Genomic DNA, 20,849 nt, shown 5'->3' on the forward strand with positions numbered 1-20,849 from the left:
CGGCGACAAAAAAAATCTGTATTTTTATACAATTACTGATTGTTGATATTTATTTGTCATTTTTCATTCCTAGTGGCGCAATCTGGTGAGGAAAAGAAAAACTTTCACCGATCTCCTGCTCGCGTGCTGTCGTCATTACGGTAAAGCTTGTATCAACTGCACTTGTCCTGCGGTCACATTTTGTTGCCACAACTCGAAGGGACTCGCTCGCGTCAGATTTCTCCTTCATCCTTCTGCTTTTATTCTCCTTTTTTGGTGTAAATCCTCCACCGTGTCGCCGTGTCAGTCATTCGGTGAACATTTTTGCAGCTTTTTTTTTTTTTGGGGTGGGGGGGCCCGTGTGTCACCGAGTTGACCCAACAGCAGCAGCAGTCGACGTTAAAACCTTCTTCTAATCTGTGAGGATAAATCTAATTCCGAGACGGTTATATAAGAAGGTAAACACTGCGCATCTCGAACCGTTTTGCTATTTATTTCCCCCCCGTAGTTTTTATTCACATTATTCTGCTTTAAGAGAGACAAATCCCGCCCGTGTTCATGCCAGATCTGCAGCGTTTTAGTTTCCCGTACCATAGCATGAATCCATTGTTGGGGGCCACGGCGCATCTCCAACAACATCCGCAGCCGAGCCAGGCCCCCGGACACCCAGAATCCCCCTCGGGCCTCCTCCCGGACTCCGTGTTCGGCTCTTCGGACCCGGCGTCTTTCCTGCTGGGCGACCTCCCCGGGCCCGAACATCCGGGGCCTGAGTTCCACTCCCAGAGCTCGCCTTACCTCCACCACTATCAGCATCAGCACCAGCACCACCACCCGACGGTGCACCATCCTCCCGCCGCCATGGCCCTGCGGAACGACCTCGGTTCCAACATCAGTGTGCTGAAAACCCTCAACCTGAGATTCAGGTGCTTCCTGGCTAAGGTGCACGAGTTGGAGCGCAGGAATAAGGTTCTGGAGAAGCAGCTGCAGCAGGCGCTGGAGGCCAACAGCGGCTGCAGGCCGCACACGCAAGAGGCAGGTGTGCAGACGGGTTTGGTGGGGGCCATCGCGCTCAAACCCGGCTCGCTCCCCTTCCACAACACCAACAACTCAGCCAGGAGGCCCACCAGTTTGTCCTGCCTGGCTCCTGAGAGCGCCGCTCCCACCCGAACCGACAGCGCTTGTAACCCCTCCATCACCGTCAGCCAAGCGTCCCCGTCCGCAGACTCCCCCGTGTCCAGAACCGGCGGACGCTCGGTGACCACGGCTGCTCCTCGCTTCCTGCCAGGCACCATCTGGTCCTACAACCCCTCTCGCAGGTACGGCTCGGAGCGTCCGACCAGCCCGGGGGTCTCCTGGATGCACCCGGATGGAGTCGGGGTCCAGATCGACACCATCACCCCCGAGATCCGAGCGCTCTACAACGTCCTGGCGAAAGTCAAGCGGGAGAGGGACGAGTACAAACGCAGGTAAATGGAGTTATACTGGTACCTTGACTTACAAGTTTCATCGTTCCATTACTGCGCTCGTAACTAGGGCTGAACAATGAATCAAATTTAACTCAGCATCAGAATGTAGTGGAATACAAAAGTAGCAAAGGCTGCATTTTGGAAAGAAAACAAACCTTCTGGTCTATAATTTTAGAACTACTAACGATTATTTTAATAATTGGTTAGTCTGTCAGTTATTTTGTCAATTAATCGTAAAAGATATTTCAAATTTGCAGCACAGTAAATGCACAAATGTAAAGTAATTCTGATTCAGTTATGGCTAAAACATTGATTATTCTTTTCCAAAGTAGAAGAAGTTGTTTGCAAATGTTTTATTTTGAAAAAACGCAAACGGTTAGTCTGCTTTAATGGAGGACTTCTGAGAATATTTACTGTCGAGACTGAAGATTTGGACATTTTAAGTTGAACAAGGTTTCTAAACGATTCATTGATTATCAAAAATAATTATCGATTAATTTGATTTCAATTAGTTGTCGATAAGTCTTTTTTTTTTTTTAATCTGGTATTTATTGTAATACAGATTTATTTATTGTTTGTGTTTGTTAAAAAAAAAAATGCCGTTCATCTTTTCGGTATTGTAGGTTACCGTGTAAAATTATAACAGTATTAATGGACAGATTTTTTTTCTGGTTGATACTCGTCTGCCGTGTTGCCAAAGCCGCCCATTTTGAAATTTGTCATCATTTGCGTGGGATGTCGCACAAGTGCTACATCGCGGCGACAATTCGCACACACCTTGCTCATGTTTTCAATGATTTCAAGATCAAATTCAAAAAGCAACATCCGCGTCTTCTTCTCAGTGTAAGTTTCTTTGAAAATAAATTTGCCGAAGTAAGTCAAGGCCCAACTGCATCACACTAACAAGCTGTTTTGTTTTCTTTCTGCTGTTTTCAAGCAGCTGCAAGCTCAGCTGTCTCTCGCTGAGTCAGCATTAATCCCACCCAGTCCGATACTTCACACGCAGCCACTTGCTGTTGCTGGGAATATACACACACACACACACACACACACACACACACACACACACACACACACACACCACATAAACAAGTCAGCTTCTAAATATACACAAGAATGAAGGTCAGTCACGTTTCCATTGTCAGGCGTTCACATCAGAGCATCCTGTGGGGAGAAACGGCACTAGTTGCCACCTGCATGCTACTAGTACTGCTAGTAAAGCGCTTGTTGTTCACCAGTAGAATTCTTTGTTTATAATGTTGCCCCGGCGTTAGTTAGTTGCACACAGTTAGCAACTAGTGCACCGTTTTGTCCGACTTGCCAGTTTTTTGTTCTGCATGGAAATTGGAATTACAGTAAACAACCCCTTCCATTGCGGATTCGTGGTTGCGGTATTATTTCACGTATAAAAACAAAACAAAAAAGCAAACAAAACAAGTACAGTTTCATAACTTCATTTCGTTCTGCCTGCAGTTTACTTTGGGCGCAAGTCCACCGTCGGCCACTAGGTGGCATTACACTATTGTTTTACGACGTATCAATCTGAAAGAAGAAGAGTGAAAACAGGAAGTATTTCAATTTAAGGCTCGTTTTTGCTAAAGATAAATTCAGTGTTAAATGATCTGTAATGCTGCTTTGCATGCAGAAAACGACATGTGAAGGTTCATTTTAAAATGAGCGTAATTATTGATGTGTATTGTGAGATGATACATTTGTTAGTTTAAAATTAGTTTAAATTCGATTTCTTAACCCCCAAAAAATAAAAAAATGTATTATTGATTTGTTTATTTTTTTGATTTCATACTTCAATGTCATACAGTAAATAGGAGGCTCTTTTTTTTTCTCCTGTTCAGTAAAATGAAGTAGGACGAGTATTTAATGTAATAAGAGTCTTAATGGGGTGAATGACCTCATACGTGTCCAGTGTCAAATAACCTTCACGTGCCAAGCCTTTTTTCCCTCCCAAGTGAGCTTTGGCGTCGGTCTCCTTCAGTTTTGACTCACCTTCACGCCAGAAAGGGACATTTTTGTCAACCAAATATGATTTTACTTTGCTTGCATAATAGCTCAGTCACGCACGCTCGTCTGTCTGGCCTCGCTCACCTCCTTCTCACTCCTCGCCATATCTGCAATGCAGCATGCACTGCTGGAAGGTGGGCGGGGTGGCGTGTGCGCGGATGGGGTGGGGGCGTCCCGCCCCGCCTCGCTGAAAGGTTGCACGCTCCTCCTCTCTGCATTCGCCCAGCGCACGTCTCCTGCTTTGTGGCCTGTTTGAGATGCAGCAGCCTTGGAAGAGATGTTGGCGTGTCGCAGCGCTTGAATATTCTTAATGAGATGATGCGGCAGTCCGAAGAGGGGAGCGCCATTCGCGCACAGGCGGGACTATTTGGGCTTTTAAACGTATTAAAAGTTGAGATTTATGGGAGGAATTTTCTGCATCATGGCGGTGCACTTTCGTATCGAATTTATGAGCCTCAGTTAATCTTATTAAGACATTTTGGGAGAATAGCATGCTTCCAATTTAGTTTAGGGAAGGCCCTTTACTGTTCCAATTAAGTCCATTAAGACTCGCTTTGGTGAGTTTGATGTTGGGAGAACCCCATCAAAAGTTTTATTTTCATTTTTTTTGTTGACATGTGAGCCTAGACGAGTTAGCTCCGATCAACCAATCAGAGTGTGGAAAAATGCTGACATCACTGACATGACTGTGATTATTGACTTGCAATATTAACACGGTTATAGATGGTACCATTTTTTTGTTTGGCACACAAAAAATGGAATTGAGTTGCCTTCACCTCGTGTATCTGTTTTGACTTCTAGATGGGAAGAGGAATACACGATGAGGACAGACCTGCAGCAGAAGATTGCTGACTTGCAAGAGGTATTGATTTGCGTGCGTGTGTGTGTGTGAGACAACAGTTGTATTTCAACATGGGGTGACCATGCAAGGGTTAGCCGGAAAATCACCAGGAACTTTGTTTTTGGTAGACTTCCTGTCCTAGTACAGCATCACGCCGCTATTTGAGAAGGACTGTGCTAATGTAATGAAAATGTACGCAAAAAAAAACAAAGATTGAAAAATTAATTTAACTCATTAACTGCCATTGACGGCTATAGACGTCCAAAATTCATTTGAACCATTGCTATTAGTTTCACATTTGTTCCCACTTTTGTTAACAAGAGTATAAAAACCTAGAAAAAATATATTGTACATTTAGAACAGATATCAAATTTGTGATTAATCTTGAGTTAACTAGTGAAGTCATGTGATTAATTACAATTAAGAATTTTAATCCCCTGATGGCCCTAATTAAAAACATTTTTTTTTTTACAAAATTAGGGGCGTCAGACGATTACATTTTAAAAATTGTAATTAATCGCATAACTTCAATAGTTAACTCACGATTAATCACAAATTTTATATGTGTTCTAAATGTACAATACATTTTTTTCTAGGTTTTCATACTCTTGTTAACAAAAGTGGGAACAAATGTGAAACTAATAGAAATAGTTCAAATGAATTTTTGACGTCTATAGCCGTCAATGGCAGTGAATGAGTTAATTGTAATTAAAAAGTTAAGTAAAAATAAATAAATAATCAAGTTAAAAAATATAACATCTAAACCATCGCATGTGAACATCCACGTCTCTTTGACGGGAAAGTTCACCTGAGCTTTTCAACAGCACGCACCCACGCATGAATAAGTCAACAGGGGGCGCCGTTAAAAGACGATTAGCTCGCCATCAGACAAACGGCAAGCTCCTCGTGGTCGATGAAGCGTTCACTATTTACGATGTTTTCATGTGCTTCACCGCGGCTGAAAGCTTTGATTGTGCTCATGACCTCCTTTTGCGTAATTGCGTGCAGGGAGGTCGTCCGTCCGCGCGTGCGTGCGTGCACGCACCGCTTTGACGCTTCCGCTTTGTTTTGTGTGCGTGTGCGTGCGTGTGCAGGACCTGCAGGAGAGCGAAGGCTGCCAGGATGAGATGGCCCTCCGAGTTCAGCAGTTGAAGCACGAGCTGGTCCTCTTCAAAGGCCTCATGAGCAACGTGAGCGCACCATTGCCGGCATCGGTCAAATTGTGTTTTCGTTACGTACGTTAGATTCGAATATCAAATCTTCGACCCTATTAAAAAATGACATGGGATGATACATTGATACTTGTGCATGCAAATGTCTGTTTTTGGTCAGTAGAATTTCTATAAGGTGAGGAGCCATATTTGGTAACTTAAGTCCAAATGGATATAAACATGCAGTGGGGCAATAAATCATACTGTTACATTATGATTGTAAAGAATGATAACAAAAGCATAAAATGTAAAAAAATAAATAAAAACGACTTTAGTCAAAAAAAAATTCATGACATAAAAAGACACTTATTTTCATGGTGAGTTTATTCTAAATAAAAAAAATAACTTTTTCTAATGATATACAACTTTTGATCTCACAAATGTTTGGCTTCCAAAAGGCAAAACCTTATATTTGACATTTTACTTTTTGATAAAAAAACAAAACAACAACAACAAAACTAATAATGTTATTTATTACGACAGCGTATTAGGGCCACGTATAAATATTTTTTTTTAGAGGGCGGGGGCAATATTCTGGAAAAAAAACTCACAAATTTGCCAAAATTTTATTGTAATTTATTGTATGTAACTATAAATTAAAATTATTTAAAATGAAAAAAAAATGTTTTGGGTGAAAAAAATCAAAATAATTTTTTTAGGTTAGTAAAATGTTTTGTTTTTGTTTTTTTAAAGCTAAATATAGCATTTTGGGGAGCTAACATATTTTTGTGTTCAAATGAAGGTGGGGTCAATTTTTTTTGTGCGTGTGGCAAATCTTCCCATTTTTGAGAGTCAACAATTCTTATGCTAAATGTGGTGGATTTATGTTGTTCAAAGTTTTTGGGGTATATTGTCCATTTCTGGTCAAATGTTATGTTTTGGAGGGTAAAATTAAATGTAGTGTTTTTACTTTTACATTTAAATTGAAGTAATTTCACACAATGACCTGATCAAATGGCGCTTCATCTATAATTCTTAATATATGACTTGACTTGGGCTATTTAAGGATTTAATCAAGCCATTAATGATCAAATTTAAGCCCTCTACTAGTACTACTAATGTTTTTTTGTGTTTCAATATTCCTTCCTGCTGTCGGTTGCTCATGCAGAATCTGTCCGATTTGGACTCGAAGATTCAGGAGAAAGCCATGAAAGTGGACATGGACATCTGCCGCAGGATCGACATCACGGCTCGCCTCTGCGACGTCGCCCAGCAGAGGAATTGCGAAGACGTTATCCAGATGTACCAGGTGGATGCTTCTTCGCGCCTTTCAGATTGCTTTTCATGTTTAGCACGTGGTAGCAACGTGTCAACTGCACTTTTGTACAAACGTGTGCAGGTTACAAACAACCAGTCGTCTTTAAGCCTGCGCCGCAAGCAAACGCCCGTTTCCGTCAACGGCAGCGAGGGCGAGGAACCGGTCAGCACGTCCGAAAGCGACGCCGGCGTGGCTAAAGTGGACGAGCAGCAGCAGCAACAGAAGCACGGCAACTCGTCGACCAATCAGATCAACGAGGAAATGCAAAGGATGCTGAACCAACTGTGAGCGGTCGCGCGAGTGCTCGCTCTCGGAAAATTTCCGTCTCTCACGGAAAAAATCTTCACCTTGCAGGCGCGAGTGCGAGTTTGAGGACGACTGCGACAGTTTGGCCTGGGAGGAGACGGAGGAGACGCTGCTGTTGTGGGAGGATTTCCCAGGATACTCTCTGCCTCCTGACCCCGCCCACCCGCCTGGAGAGGTAGGCTAAAAAGTACACATGAAAAAATAATGGCTGGGTGTCAAGAAATTAAATTGGAACCGGATGTGTTTTGTTTTAGCTCACATTCGAAAATGGATGGATGGAATAATAAATAATGCATTATTTTTTTTTAAATAAGCATGAATTATTATTTTATTATTATAGTAAACTAGTTTACACAAAAATAAATAAATGGCAACATTTTGTAATTTTTTTTTACTTCTTACTTCAAAATAAATGAATTATAGATACTATTATAAATATATGTTTTTTTTAAATAAGCCTAAATTACTATTTTATTATTATAGTAAACAATTTTACACAAAAATAAATAAATGGCAACATTTTGTTAAAATTTTTATTTCTTACCTAATTTAAAAAAAATATGAATTATAGAAAGTATTATAAATATATATATTTTTTAAATAGGCATGAATTATTATTATGTTATTGTAGTAAACTATTTTACACCAAAAAAAACAATTATAGATACAATAAAATAATATAATATATAATATAGTAAAATAGACAGTAAAAATGAGCTTGAATTATTTTATTTGCATATTTGAATTATTATTTTTTTAACCTCCTCTGCAAATGATTTGGCCCGTTTGTCTGTTTATTTTCTTTCCAATTTTCCCCCTATTGTTTTCCTCTTCCACCAGGAAGACTGTCTGGAAAAAGTGATTAACGACACCGAGTGCTTGTTCAAGTCCCGAGAGAAGGAATACCAGGAGACCATTGACCAGATTGAGGTATGACTTTTCCTTATCATTTCCAGCACATTATTAAATTAAATTGTGCATCGTGACCTCATAATTATCCCGGTTTTGCTGCACTTTCTGGTGTGCAATCCTTGGCCACTAAGGGGCAGTGTAATACTTTTATACAGTAATAAATGCACAAAGAAGACAGTCGCTTCTAAGCGCAGTAAACTGCAGTAATATTAGTTGTTGTTTTTTGCAGAGGGTGAAGTTTGTGTTCTAATGTAAGTTGCTTTGAGAGTAATACAAAATTGTTGCTTGTTTCGTTAGCCATCTATGCCATTTTGCATTTCCTGTTAGCATCAAGCTAGCGGGCTCGTGACAAAAACATCATCCAAGTGATGACTTGTATCTTGAAATGTTTGTTTTTGCTAACCTGCATATCATGAGTTGGAACGTCACGCTGTGTTTCTCGAAAAGACTTATGAATAATGTCAGCGCGTGAAAGGATACTGAAAATGTCAACTGTGTTCCCTCCAGCTGGAGTTGGCGACAGCGAAGAGCGACATGAACCGCCACCTGCACGAGTACATGGAGATGTGCTCCATGAAGAGAGGCCTGGACGTCCAGATGGAGACCTGCAGGAGACTCATCACGCAAAGCGGCGACAAGTATGCGCCGCACACGTCATACTCATAACGGCGCGCTGCCGGGAAGTCCGAAAAGCTTTGGACAAAGAACCTTTTCCGGTCTCTCACAGCAACGTAGCAGCGCCGGCGCCGTCCGACGACAGCGACCATCGAGAGAGCGACAGGAGCTCGGCGTCTCCCCCGTCGACGTCCGGCGCCGGGAGGTCCTGACACCTGGCCGCCGCTGCAGTCGTGTGATCCGCAAAACAGTACCGCGCCGTCACAACACCACACCATCGTCACCATCGTCATCATCGCCGCATCGCAGCGGCGTATATGTGTATCGTTCACGTAGCCATCTTACACCAGCTTGTCAAATAGCCTGTTAACGTTTAGTAGGATTTGGTACAAAACGTGAAGCATTCTAATTAGTGGAGGACTGACGAGAACGAAAACTGCTAAAAAAGAGGAAGTCAATAATATGCTCTATGCAGCCCCACTAGTCTAAATATGCTATTCTGTTTAATATTGTGTTAGTGGAATATGAGTTAAGCAGCAAAATCTGGCCGTTTTTATCCATCTCAGGGGGCGGCCATTTTGCCACTTGCCGTCGCCTGAAGACGACATCACAGTTGCTCAGGCAACAGCCAATTACAGCGTAGCTTCGGAAAACAGGTGAGCTGTGATTGGTCGTTGCCTGAGCCCTGAGCAACACTGATGTCATCTTCAGTTGACAGCAAGTGACAAAATGGCCGCCCCCTGAGATGGAGAAAAAACGACTGGTATTTGCTTCATAACTCATATGCCACAAATGTAATAATAATAATAATCAGAATGTCATGTTTAGACTAGTGAGGTCACATATGACATATTATTGTCGAGAAATGTTTAAGTGACTTCCACTTTAAAAGGATGACATTTAAATTTTGCTGCGTCAAGACTTCAGCAAAATGGCGGTTTTGTGGTAACATATGAAAGGGGGAAAAAAACATTTTATGATGGCATATGATGTTTAGGGAGCAAAATATATTTTTTTGTGGTTTGGGGGGGTAAAAAGTAGTCGTTTTTTGAGTGCCGATTATGGCATTTTGTTAAATATTGTGTTTATGTTAAATTTATATAATGTGGTTTTGCGGACAAAATATAGTTCTCAATGGGGCAATAGATCTTCATTTTGGGTACAAAATGTGCATTTTTTTTTTAAGGGGACAGATATAGTGTTAAGGGTTACTTTGGGCTAATCACAATTTTTGGTGAAAATGCTGTCTTTTTGAGTTACCAAAAATTATCAAAAAAAAAATTGGCGGGGGGGGGGGGTGAATATAGCTTTTTATGGCAAAATGTTTTTGTGGAAAATTACCACTTTTGGTGGGGTAAAAGTAGTACAGTGTTCCCTCGCTACTTCACGGTCTGGTTATTGCGGATCGCAGATTTTCATTTGTGACCATTTGTGACATTTGTAATCAGCCTTCTTGTTAAGAAAAGCCATTTTAAGATTAAAAAGAAAAAAACTTGAACTTTTCATCATCGACGTTTCACCATCCTCGTGCTTGCCGGGGTGAGGAGCGTTTTATGAGCGCAGCCTATAATCAGCAGCTCACTATTTATTCTATATTTTAGGTTTAGATTTGTGTAACAAGTGTTTAGAAAGGGGGGAGAAATAAAATCGCAAATAGGGCTTCACGTTTTGTACAATTTCCTACAAAATTTTCCTGAGCTTTTTTCCCACAATAGCGACACAACATTAGTGTACCTCAATCGCAAAAAAGAAACGTGAACATTGCATTATGTCTTGTAAAAACACAGTCATCACGCATTGGTGATTTTGGCAAAGCAACAACGCAAATAGTCAATAAGAAACATGTTCATCCTAATATAGCAACGAACAAATAACGTCTAGTCGATGTGTAATTATTCGTCTTAATATCCACACCCAACTGTGTGGATGACGGGCACTTTTCCCACTTCTGCTCCGATGTCACGAGTCAGCGTTTTACTGCCTTACAGCTGCGGAGTGGAACTTTTGCTTTGGTTCTGCGCAGAAACGTTATCAGGCTGCAAAGCTGAGCGAAGCTGCATTGTGAGTTGTGAAAATGATTAAATGCGCTTTCATAACGAAAACTTGAGTCGCCAACGGCGCGGAGCTCGCTGATTACAAGCCGCAACTCGATTTTTGTCACAGTGACTAAAGATTTAGTGGTTGCGGAAGACTCTGGCGGTCAAGTCAAGTGAGCTCGTTATGTGCAATATTCCCAGTGCACTTTAACTGACAACTGCAACCACAGCAGCCACTGCAAGCGTCTTGCATGCGAGAGAGAACAGTTTAAGGCGTGTTTTTTTTTTTTTTTTTTTGTAACACAATGAGAAGCGTAATACAGTGGTACCGCGACTTACAAGTTTTCCAAATGTCCAGACAGAAAAAAATGAATGCAATCAAAATGACCCACAATGCACTTGGAAAAGTAGTGCGTATTGACGATCACGCAACAGAATAATGTAGACCACAATGCATAGCGAGCAGGGAAACAAAATGGCGAAAGTGTTGGGCATGTGATACGCGATGGCGAGCAATCAGTTAGCCGGCTGTCCGAATGATTAAACAGAATGACGTGACTATATTACGGGACTGTTTAAAGTGAATGAGCGTTTAGGGGTGGAAACGTTGACATTCGGACGCAGCCCTCGAGCTCGTTAGCTCGCTAGCTAGCGAGCTAACGAGCTAACTAGCTAGCTACAAGGCACTCTAGGCCACATCAAAGGCACAACACATTCATCTACTATTGTGTGGTTGGCTTAATTACACTTCATATACTTATTATGTTCTTATATTCATAGTTTAAAGTGCAGTGTTGTTGCTGTTTTTTAAAAATTAAAAACCTAACAAAAGTGTTGTTTTTGGGGGGGGGGGGGGGATCTGGAACAATGGGGAAGTCTATTTGAGATGAGTGTGATTTGATTGTTCTCGGGTCAAATTCAACTTGTTAGTCACGGCGCCGCTGTATTGTGAGTCTCAGATTGAACACATTTATGAATAACTTTTATTTGGAATGCCAAGTTTCCGATCTGGAAGTAATGAGCCGCCGAGTGCCAAAATGGAAAAAAAAGAAGAAAGTCAGCAAATTGAGCTGCCCAAGCTTTTTTTTTTTTTTCTTTCCCACCGACGTGCTTGATGTAAATAAAAGTCAACTTTGAGTTTGCGCACAGAAAGGAACGAGCAAAGCAATGAAATAATAACGTCGAGTGTACGAAGCAATCAGCGCTATCGCTTGTGCAGCTGTTAATTGACAAACACTGTAAATAGAAAACTATTTGCTCTGTGAAGCCATCGATTGAAAACACTTTTATGTATCAGCGCGCTGCCTGAAGGCGGCGAAATTATACAATTTGAGACCGTAGGACGCATTTGAGGCTTATATTCCAATAATGCATGGGACAGTTCTCCCGAATATGAAAAGCAGGAAGGACGATGAGATCATTTCCCTTCCATTTCTCAAGTCAATTTCTATGTATGCATGTTGCCGGTGTGCAGGGGCCTCACGGCTGAATATTGAATGTTTTGATCCAAGATACTTTTAAAAGGCGTCTCTCTACTGAGGCACAAGCAGCCAAGTTCCTCTTTTTTGAACTGTCAATATTGATATCAACAGTAAGGAACAATCAGCTTCCCCGTTAACGCTTGTGTCATGTCTTGGAATTCATTATTTTAGTGTGCAATAAATGCTGAACAATAAAATGTAACATGGCAGCATCAGGAGACACTGTTGTTCTTATTACAAGCTTTCCCTTACTGTCACTGTTTGGTTGAAAGCTTTGTCCAAATTTGGTTGGTTTCATAATTTTTTGGCAAATTGATACTCAGTCCCCACGTGGGTCTGTCATTTTCACAAATTAGTAACCAATCTAAAATGTGGCATAAACTTGCTCTCTCTAACAACACAACGCTTAATAACTCTAAATATAAATATCATTTTTAATTTCTTGGTAAATATTGGTTTCACGGACGCAAGGATTGCGCCCGATAGCGACGATATGCGAGTATGCGGCGGCCATTTTGAAATAGCTTAGCTACTAGAATGTAAACAGCTGATGAGTTTTAATTCACAATAAGAACAAAAAAAAAAAGAAACTACTGGTGTGATTCCTTGAAAAGCTTTTCTAAAAAAATGTTGTTTGTTTCATTTGCGTGTATTACTGTAAGTTAATAGTGTACATGTAAATGCTTGAAACATCATGTTAGCATCCTTGCACAGCTGCGAGATGTTCTGTATGTCAAACAAGAGGGGAAGAGAATAAAAGAAACGTATGTCAGCAACATGCCAAGTGTCATTATTGGCTCACTTGATTATTGAATGATCAGTTCAATAACATTTTGTAATTTTTTTTATTTAATTTGTCTGCTTCTCAGCCTTGCTGTAAAATCGACACATTTTGCATTTTTCCTTCTTTTGACTACATTTTCTTATTTTATTTTATTTATTGGGGTATTTGTTGCAAAATAAACCAAAATATGAAAACAAATGGACCAAAAATATGATGTTGTTACGTAACATAGCATTTCCAGTTAGCATGTCAGCCATTTTGTATAACGTATTGCAGCAGAACTTGAATTTTTACATTTATGATATCATAGTTCATGTTTTGCACGCCGTCTCAATTGCACTTTTTTGTAAGTGATTGTTTGTACAGTGTAGGGATGTTCAATACCACTTTCCTTCAGACCGATACCAGTACGAGCATTAAAAAATATTTCATTTATCATATGGACAAAACATTGTGAAGAAAACAATGATGATGAATGTTGGTGAATCGCATCAAACTGCCGCATTATAGCGCCAACTACTGCCTAGGAGGACTTATTCGATGTCAGATTTATTTTTATTTTTATTTTTATTTTTTGCTTTTAGTTTTGATAGCTGGTATTGGCAACCTTCCACAATTACCCAACACCTAAAAATAAGGCCGGTATTGGCCTGATACTGATACCTGGTATCGGTACTCACCCATCCCTACCACGGTGTACTTACTATAATGCCCTTGAATGTGGGAAAGGAGAGTCACAGTCATTTTCAGCTGTTGATTGAACAGTAAACACAACGAGCACACTCACGAAGAAGCTGCTATCGGTCACAGCTCACATGCAGACTTGCAATATCACCTTAGCAGGCCCCGCCCCTTAAATGCACATGCATTTTCACAGACAGTACAATAGTGTATTTTATCTTCAATCTGTTTTGTTTGTATTCTTATTACAATGTGCTTTTAATTTTTTTTTTTAATAAGCATGTGGAAGAGGTGACGATTTTTTTCCTTCAGGATTTTGGTTCTGTAATATCAATAAATGGGTTTACTGTTAATATTTTTTTTTCACATTTGTTTTCCTTGCCTCACAAACAAAGTTTCGTGCTGTGCATCCTCCTATACTGTAAGTCGACATGATGAGTTTCCGTTTTGATCAAACCTCAGCCACTTTGAAGTACGGTAAGCGGCGAGGTGGGACATCCTGCGTGCGAAGCCGCCGGGCGGGCGCCTGCCGGAGCTTCGTGGGCGCGGGTGAGACGTCAGCTGGGGAGGAAAGAGTGACGCCGCCGATGGGTGGAGCCCGGCGCAATCAAAAGTAACAGAAAGTCGAGTTGCTTGGCAAAGAACTTCCGGAGAATCGAGGCAGCGTTCGAGTTGAAGGTAAACCGAATGTTGACGAAAATGCATTTCTGAATGACTTTTGCTTATTCCTTTTATAATGTCACCTCACAGGATGGGCATGAAAGTGCAATATTTGGTGAGTGCGCTTTTGGCATTTGCACAGCTGCTGCTCACCTTCCCGCTGGTAAGTTCACTTCCTCCTTAAAAAAAAAAAAAAGTGCTGACGAGTTTTTTATTGAATTTATTTGTTATACCTACTATAGCTTTTTGTGTCCTTCATACAATATAACACTATAGGAAGACACTAGAGGGCACCAAAGCCTTGGCTTTTAGGAAAGTAGTAATTCATCTTTGAAGTGCATGTTTTTCATCTTATGAGTGGGTATATACACCTTTTACTAATATACGGTAAAGGTGTATATTACTAGTAAAGGTATTTTGAGTGATGTTCATCAATGCAAACTTACAGACGGAGAGGAGCCGCTTTCCTGTCCAGCATGACGTCGAGTGCCGGATGTGCCCTGCAGGTGAGGAAAAATAACTTTTGTGTTTTTTTTTTGTTTTTGTTTTTTTGGGGGGTCACGGTTGTTGTACTACTTGTAGCACCAAATGCTACTCACTAGTAGTTTTGTCTCACTAGTAATAGAGTTGTCCTACCAGGATGCTAAAATGTTACCAGTGCAGAAATGAAGGCAGTAGTTTGCGCAGTGGCACAAGAAGACATATCAGTTACCACTACTTTTTCCATAAAAATCTTTTCCAAAATTTGGACTTTGCTTCTGCCTTATCGCAGGTTAGTTATCGACTTCCAACTTGTGTACAAATTTGCAGAGGTGGGTTATGCTGTCCTCGCTCCGAAGTTTTCACCAGCTAGTTAACAACATCACAAATAATCAGACTTGGGTTTATTTTTTTGGCCTGTTTAGTTTTAACAATGGCTTCTCACCATTACCCTCTTTATGTCATTGTAAAATTAGAAAATCAAATAATATAACAAATGTGGTATTGGCTAACTATACAAGAGACAATCTTATGCTAGTAGCTAGCAAGTTACATCGCTTTTGAAACAGTCTCCAATTGTCAATAAACTATATTTATTAGCCAAAACAAATAGAGAGTGATGCTTTCTTGACATCACATGTACTTACAGACAATTCTTGTCCAACAACAAAATAGGATCTAACACATGAATGGGTCTTTTTTTTACTCAGTAAAACAATATACAAAGCAACCACAAGAGGGAGCTCTTAAGGCTACATGTAACCATTCTGTCATTATTTCAAGCCGAACCAAAACTGTAATTGTCAACCATTATTTGAACCGCGGTCCCATTGTCGCTAAATCACAGTTGATCACCACACGGACGAGATGCGTCATACAGTCCAGTGACGCTGTAGACTCAAGAGAAGACTATTAAAAATACATCTCGTATTTCTGTGCCTTTCCCTCGCAATGTTTGACTCACGGCCATGATTTGTAATCAACGAATCACTAAGTGGATGGAAAGGAGTGTGAAAGTTTCGCCGCGTCTCTCATCTTTTCCCACGCCATACCAGGCTGCGTTTGCGTCGATGTTGGCGAGCGAATGACGCAGCGGCGCTCGGCCCGGTTCGGCTCCGTGACCGCATCCTGCCTCGGCGTCTCTGCTCGCCGCCGATGCGTTTGGCACGTCACGCATGTTGTGTTGGTTCCGCGTCAGGTCGCTTCCAGAAGTCTTGCGGGCGGTGCGAGCCGTGTCCCGCCGGGAGCTACACCGACGATTGGAACCGTGAGGACAGCTGCCATCGTTGCTACGGCGACTGCAGGCCTGGTAGAGTGGCGTTGTTAATGCACTTTTGCTGGTCACAACATTAGGTACACCCGTATGACCAAACGGCATACAGCGTAAGCGTCGCCTCACTAATTTGATCTTGATTCATTAAATAATAAATACTTCCTTTTTGATTTTCGTTTGCTGAAGGGACCTCAGTAGGATCCCACACAGACTACTGAAGTGCTCTCATGCACTGCTGATATGCTCGCTAAATATTGTTGAAAAATTGCTTACACACACAACTGAAATGCTCTCACACACTTTGCTGAAACCCACACACACTACTGACAATTATTTTCTCACACACACTCCTGAAAAAGTCTTCACGCACATGCATTACTGAAATACCCTCGCTCGGTTCTGAAAAAGTATTCACTCCCACATATGATTGGAAAATTGTTTACATACGCCACTGAAATGCTCTCACATCCACTACTGAAACACTCTCACACACGCTATAGAAAGATTTGCTTACACCCTACGAAAAATCCTCCGATATACATATATATATACTGAAATGCTCTCATGCACTCTACTTAAAAAAATTTGCCACACTACTGAAATACTCTCACAAACTGAAAATGTATTTGCTCACACAATCTGAAAAATGTGTCTTGCTTACACAACTGAAATGATCTCACACACTACTGAAAAATGATTTGCTCACACTAGGAAAATTCTCTCATTTAAACACCTGAAACACTCTCATACATGATACTGAAAAATTATTTGCTTACACACAGTGACAAATTCTCTCACCGAGGTGAAACACTCTCATACATGATACTGAAAAATTATTTGCTTACACACAGTGACAAATTCTCTCACCGAGGTGAAACACTCTCATGCATGATTCTGAAAAATTATTTGCTCACACACAATGAAGAAGTTTCTTATCTAGACAATTGAAACAATTCTCACATTTGCTACTGAAAATTATTTGCTCACACCCTGAAAAATTCTCTCACATGCACAACTGAAACGATCTCACACACTCCACCGATTTTTTTTTTGCTTAGACTAAGAAAATTCTATCATATAAACAACTGAAATTGTCTCACATGCTATAGTGAAAAATTATTTGCTCACAGGCTGTGAAAAATTATCTTACATATTACAACGGAAATGCTCTGACACACTATTGAAAAATGTACTCACACACTACGAAAAATAATTCTCTCACGTCCACTGCTTAAACACTTTCACACTCTGTATTCACTTGTTCACACTATTGGAAAAATATTTTCTCACACACTAAAGAAAAAAATCATTTGTTTACATACTACGCAAACGCTCTCACAAGTGTACCTAATGTCGTGGCCAGTGGGTGCGGTTGCATGAATCGTTGCATCGAAATAATCTTGCTCTTATTTCTTCTTCTCCTCAGAATTCAATCAACGCGTACTGGAGAACTGCAGCAGCACGTCGAACCTCAAGTGCACATGCCAAGACGGCTTCCGCTGCGCCGCTGTGGCCGCGTATACCGACAACTGCAAAAACTGTGTCGCAACCACAGCGGGTAAATAAAATAGATGCTGACGAGTGCAATCGTGCGTTCCAGAAATTCATCCTTTTGCGGAGGTGAAGCGACAACTCCGTCAGAGATCTATTCATGTAACAATTGCGGTTGTGTGAAGCGTTTTTGGATTATTTTTTGTAACTCTCATTTGGCTAAACAAGGTAGCGGTAAGCAGAATATTAGGTTACTGAAGTGCAGGAAATGTACACGATATGACAAAATACGTTGCTAGTTAGTTTGCATTTAATAAAGCACTACGATTCTGTTACCGCAGTAACATCGACAAGAACAGAAACAACAACAACAACAACAACAACAGCATCAGCAGGTGAAGATGAACAGACGCCTTCCTCCTCATCTTCAGAAGACATCAGTAACTTTGCCAGATTGTGTTCATTTCCCCAGTAAGTACCGCTAGTTGACTGGTTGACTTTGAAAGGTGGCTAATCGCTAATCACAACGTTTTCGCCAACTCGTTTTCCAATCGGCCAACTTACAGACGACTTTGCGGCGCAGCGAAATGCCAAGCCAACAAAGCGATACGATTTTTATACGTCTTTATGAATCCGGGAGTACGAAAAACAAGTTCGTGGTTGATGGAAATATAGCGGTTAACCTTGCTAGCTTTGGATAGCCGCTAATCTAAAAAGATTCACTAGCGATACCTCGGGACAGGCGGCGAGGAATGAAGTGAAAGGCCATTTTTTTATCTGCAAAATGTTTAATGGTTTATTAATGCGCTGCGTGCTAGCGAATTTCACGACATAGATGTCAGTCAGTCAGTGTATGGGGGGGGCCTAGCTAGAGGCTATACATGCTACAAGCACGTGGAACTATTTTACCCAAAATGAGACCGATAGCTAATCTATCAAATACATTAAAAGCGCAAGTGAAATGGAAACGGTAAAACAACAATTACATTTAGCATAATGCTAAGTTGCATTTTGTGTGTTGAAATATGCCTTGACATGAAACATGTCTTTGGCGCTAAAAGGCTTGGGACCGCTGAAAAAAACGACGTCATGGATAAATCAAGATGTTTCATCCCTAGTCGAGCTGCCACCAGATGGCGCCAAAGCACTACTTTTGTTAGCCAGGGCTTGGGTCTGAGAGACAGATAGGTTAAAAAAAATAAAACACATTAAATTCGTGAGTAAGGCGAACACTGTGTACCTCATTACACTCATTATCAGTCACAACTTTTTACATTTTTATTTGCATACATGACAGTTTTATGATCCTAACTGAAAGATATATATATTATCATACAGATGTGACGTTCAACCTGGAAACAGCTCACACCCTAACAAAAGTGAGTCACGTTTTTTTAAAAATATGCTAATGATACAGGACTTTTCAGCTTGTTCACTGAAGGTGTCATGTTTCCGAGTACAGCCCCTCAGCTGGCGGCCGTGGTCTTCCCCATCGTCGCCGTGGTAACCGTGGCCCTCCTGGTCCTGCTCTGCATCTGTCGCTCGAGAGAGGAAACCTGCTTGAAGCGAGGTATGATGGCAAATGGATATCTAAAATGTGTCTGATTGGTAGATTAAAGTTTTTCGACGAGCCGGCTAATAAATGCACGATTTGTGTCTTTCAGCTGTGATGAAGTTACGCAACAAGGCGAGTGATGTGCACAAGACTCGTGTGTGTGTGTGTGTGTCTCTGTGTGTGCCAAAGAAAGCTTTGCAGACTATTATGAGAAATGCTTTGGCGCTATCTTGTAGCATCCTGATGCTAAAGTAAACAATTCTGAAGTGAATTGCAGCGCTTAAGGTAGCACTTGGCTGCCCTCTTGTGGCAAATATATGCAATTCTAAAAAAAATTTTTTGTAGAAGTCGTCACTTTTTTTGTAGAGTTTCTGTTCATTCCCGCATTCATTGCGTGCATTATTGTTTTTGTATTGAACAACACACAACCTACATTACAGCAGTAATTCTATAAATGTGGTACATGGGCTCCCTCTAGTGGTATGTGACAGAATTACTGAATTGAATGTTCAAACGGTACTTAATGTAACGGCTTCAACTATTCTTTTTCTTTTCTTTTTTAATCCTGAAGAGAACATTTATTCAGTACAATTCACTAGTTTTTTTTTTTTTAAAGTTCCATACATTTGCATTTAATTACTTGTTTTTAAACATATATTTAGGTGTCAAAAATCACTTAATACACAAAACGTGTAGCACAAAAAGCTGTCAGAAAACACCACAAAAACAAGACAGACTTGCTTTTTTTTTTCTTCTTCAATCTCCATTTTTTTTTTCTCTCCAGGGGGCTCCAAATGCCGCAGGCAAGGAGCGGGAGTCGACTCACCATGTCCCCATCGACCCTTGCGGTACGAAACCATTTTTGCCCGTCTCACTCACTATTACGAGCTGCTTGACTTAGCGAACGTCTCCGCAGGTGCCGTGCACGTCCACAACGCAGGGACGGTCATCATCAGCTGGCTCAGTCAGTTTACCGGCCAAGTGGGACCCGTCACGGAAGCCAGACGGCCGACGGAAGAGGACGAGGAGGAGGAGGAGGAGGAGGAGGAGACCGAAGACAGCGACCGAATGGCTCCTCCTCCGGTCGTCATCACGCCTGGCGTCCCCCTCTCTGAGGAGGAGAGGAGCGGCGAGACGGTCTCCTTCCCCTCTCAGGAGGAAGGCAAAGATTGGCACGTGTCCAAAGAGGAAGCAGAAGCCTGAAGGTGAAGCAAACAGGTACACGCAGCAACTTGAGTACGAGGACACGTGGAAGTGGGGGTTGAGGGAGTGTCGGGCAAATCGCAGGGATGGCGAAAGGAACAAAATATATTAGCATCAAAAGATTTCCCAACCGCCCTGGCTTGGATTGGATTGGTGCCGGGTCGTGTTGGGTCACATGGTTGGATCACGTTCATTTCTGCTACATTTTGACTCGTTTTCCTGTTCCTGAGTAATGAAGCACATTTTTTGGTAAGGTTCAACACCACCAAGTTGCCTTTTGCCGTTTTATGTCTAATTCCATGTAATAAATGTATTTAATTGACAAAAATCAAGAATGCAGGTCTGTAAATATTTTTCACAAAATATGTACAGTAAATGTTTGTAAATTTCACATAACATGTGCAGGTGCATCTGAACAAATTTGAATATGGAAGAAAAGTTTGTTTAAATGATTCTTCAAATAAACACATCCTCACCCCTCCCCTTTGATAGGAAAACATTAGCAGTTGGTACCACTAGAGGGGGCTGTAATTGCCGTTATTATTATTTTTCCATTTCTGCTCTTATAGATACATAGACAGGCAGACGTTTTCACACA

The 20,849-nt window shown here is 41.2% G+C and overlaps 2 protein-coding genes across 2 annotated transcripts; both read left to right on the forward strand.

Annotated features, from left to right (window-relative positions):
* The first annotated feature begins 164 nt into the window (after positions 1–164).
* On the forward strand, positions 165–12,900 carry LOC147172885 (non-homologous end joining factor IFFO1-like). The gene is made up of 9 exons (XM_086078994.1): positions 165–1,445; positions 4,266–4,326; positions 5,400–5,495; positions 6,625–6,765; positions 6,856–7,058; positions 7,129–7,255; positions 7,921–8,010; positions 8,500–8,630; positions 8,720–12,900. The coding sequence occupies exons 1-9, from the start codon at positions 538–540 to the stop codon at positions 8,817–8,819; spliced, it is 1,857 nt and encodes a 618-aa protein (XP_085935120.1). The 5' UTR covers positions 165–537; the 3' UTR covers positions 8,820–12,900.
* Positions 12,901–14,238: 1,338 nt separating this feature from the next.
* On the forward strand, positions 14,239–20,651 carry LOC147172886 (uncharacterized). The gene is made up of 11 exons (XM_086077414.1): positions 14,239–14,267; positions 14,340–14,412; positions 14,698–14,755; positions 15,928–16,038; positions 17,429–17,560; positions 17,835–17,964; positions 18,832–18,872; positions 18,956–19,063; positions 19,158–19,180; positions 19,833–19,896; positions 19,965–20,651. Exons 2-11 carry the CDS (start codon positions 14,341–14,343, stop codon positions 20,249–20,251), a joined length of 1,026 nt encoding a protein of 341 aa, XP_085933540.1. The 5' UTR covers positions 14,239–14,267; position 14,340; the 3' UTR covers positions 20,252–20,651.
* The last annotated feature ends 198 nt before the right edge of the window (positions 20,652–20,849 follow it).

This window comes from Leptonotus elevatus, chromosome 6 (genome assembly GCF_054856555.1).
Source record: "Leptonotus elevatus isolate MCC_2025b chromosome 6, RoL_Lele_1.0, whole genome shotgun sequence".
NCBI lineage: Eukaryota > Metazoa > Chordata > Actinopteri > Syngnathiformes > Syngnathidae > Leptonotus > Leptonotus elevatus.

Excerpts from the sequence above, each read along its gene's own strand:
- LOC147172885 (XM_086078994.1), top strand. The coding sequence starts at position 538 with ATGCCAGATCTGCAGCGTTTTAGTTTCCCGTACCATAGCATGAATCCA. Across the intron at positions 6,766-6,855 it reads ACGTTATCCAGATGTACCAG|GTTACAAACAACCAGTCGTC; the intron begins GTGGATGCTTCT and ends AAACGTGTGCAG. Across the intron at positions 8,011-8,499 it reads AGACCATTGACCAGATTGAG|CTGGAGTTGGCGACAGCGAA; the intron begins GTATGACTTTTC and ends TGTTCCCTCCAG.
- LOC147172886 (XM_086077414.1), top strand. The coding sequence starts at position 14,341 with ATGGGCATGAAAGTGCAATATTTGGTGAGTGCGCTTTTGGCATTTGCA. Across the intron at positions 17,561-17,834 it reads CTGTGTCGCAACCACAGCGG|TAACATCGACAAGAACAGAA; the intron begins GTAAATAAAATA and ends CTGTTACCGCAG. Across the intron at positions 17,965-18,831 it reads AGATTGTGTTCATTTCCCCA|ATGTGACGTTCAACCTGGAA; the intron begins GTAAGTACCGCT and ends ATTATCATACAG.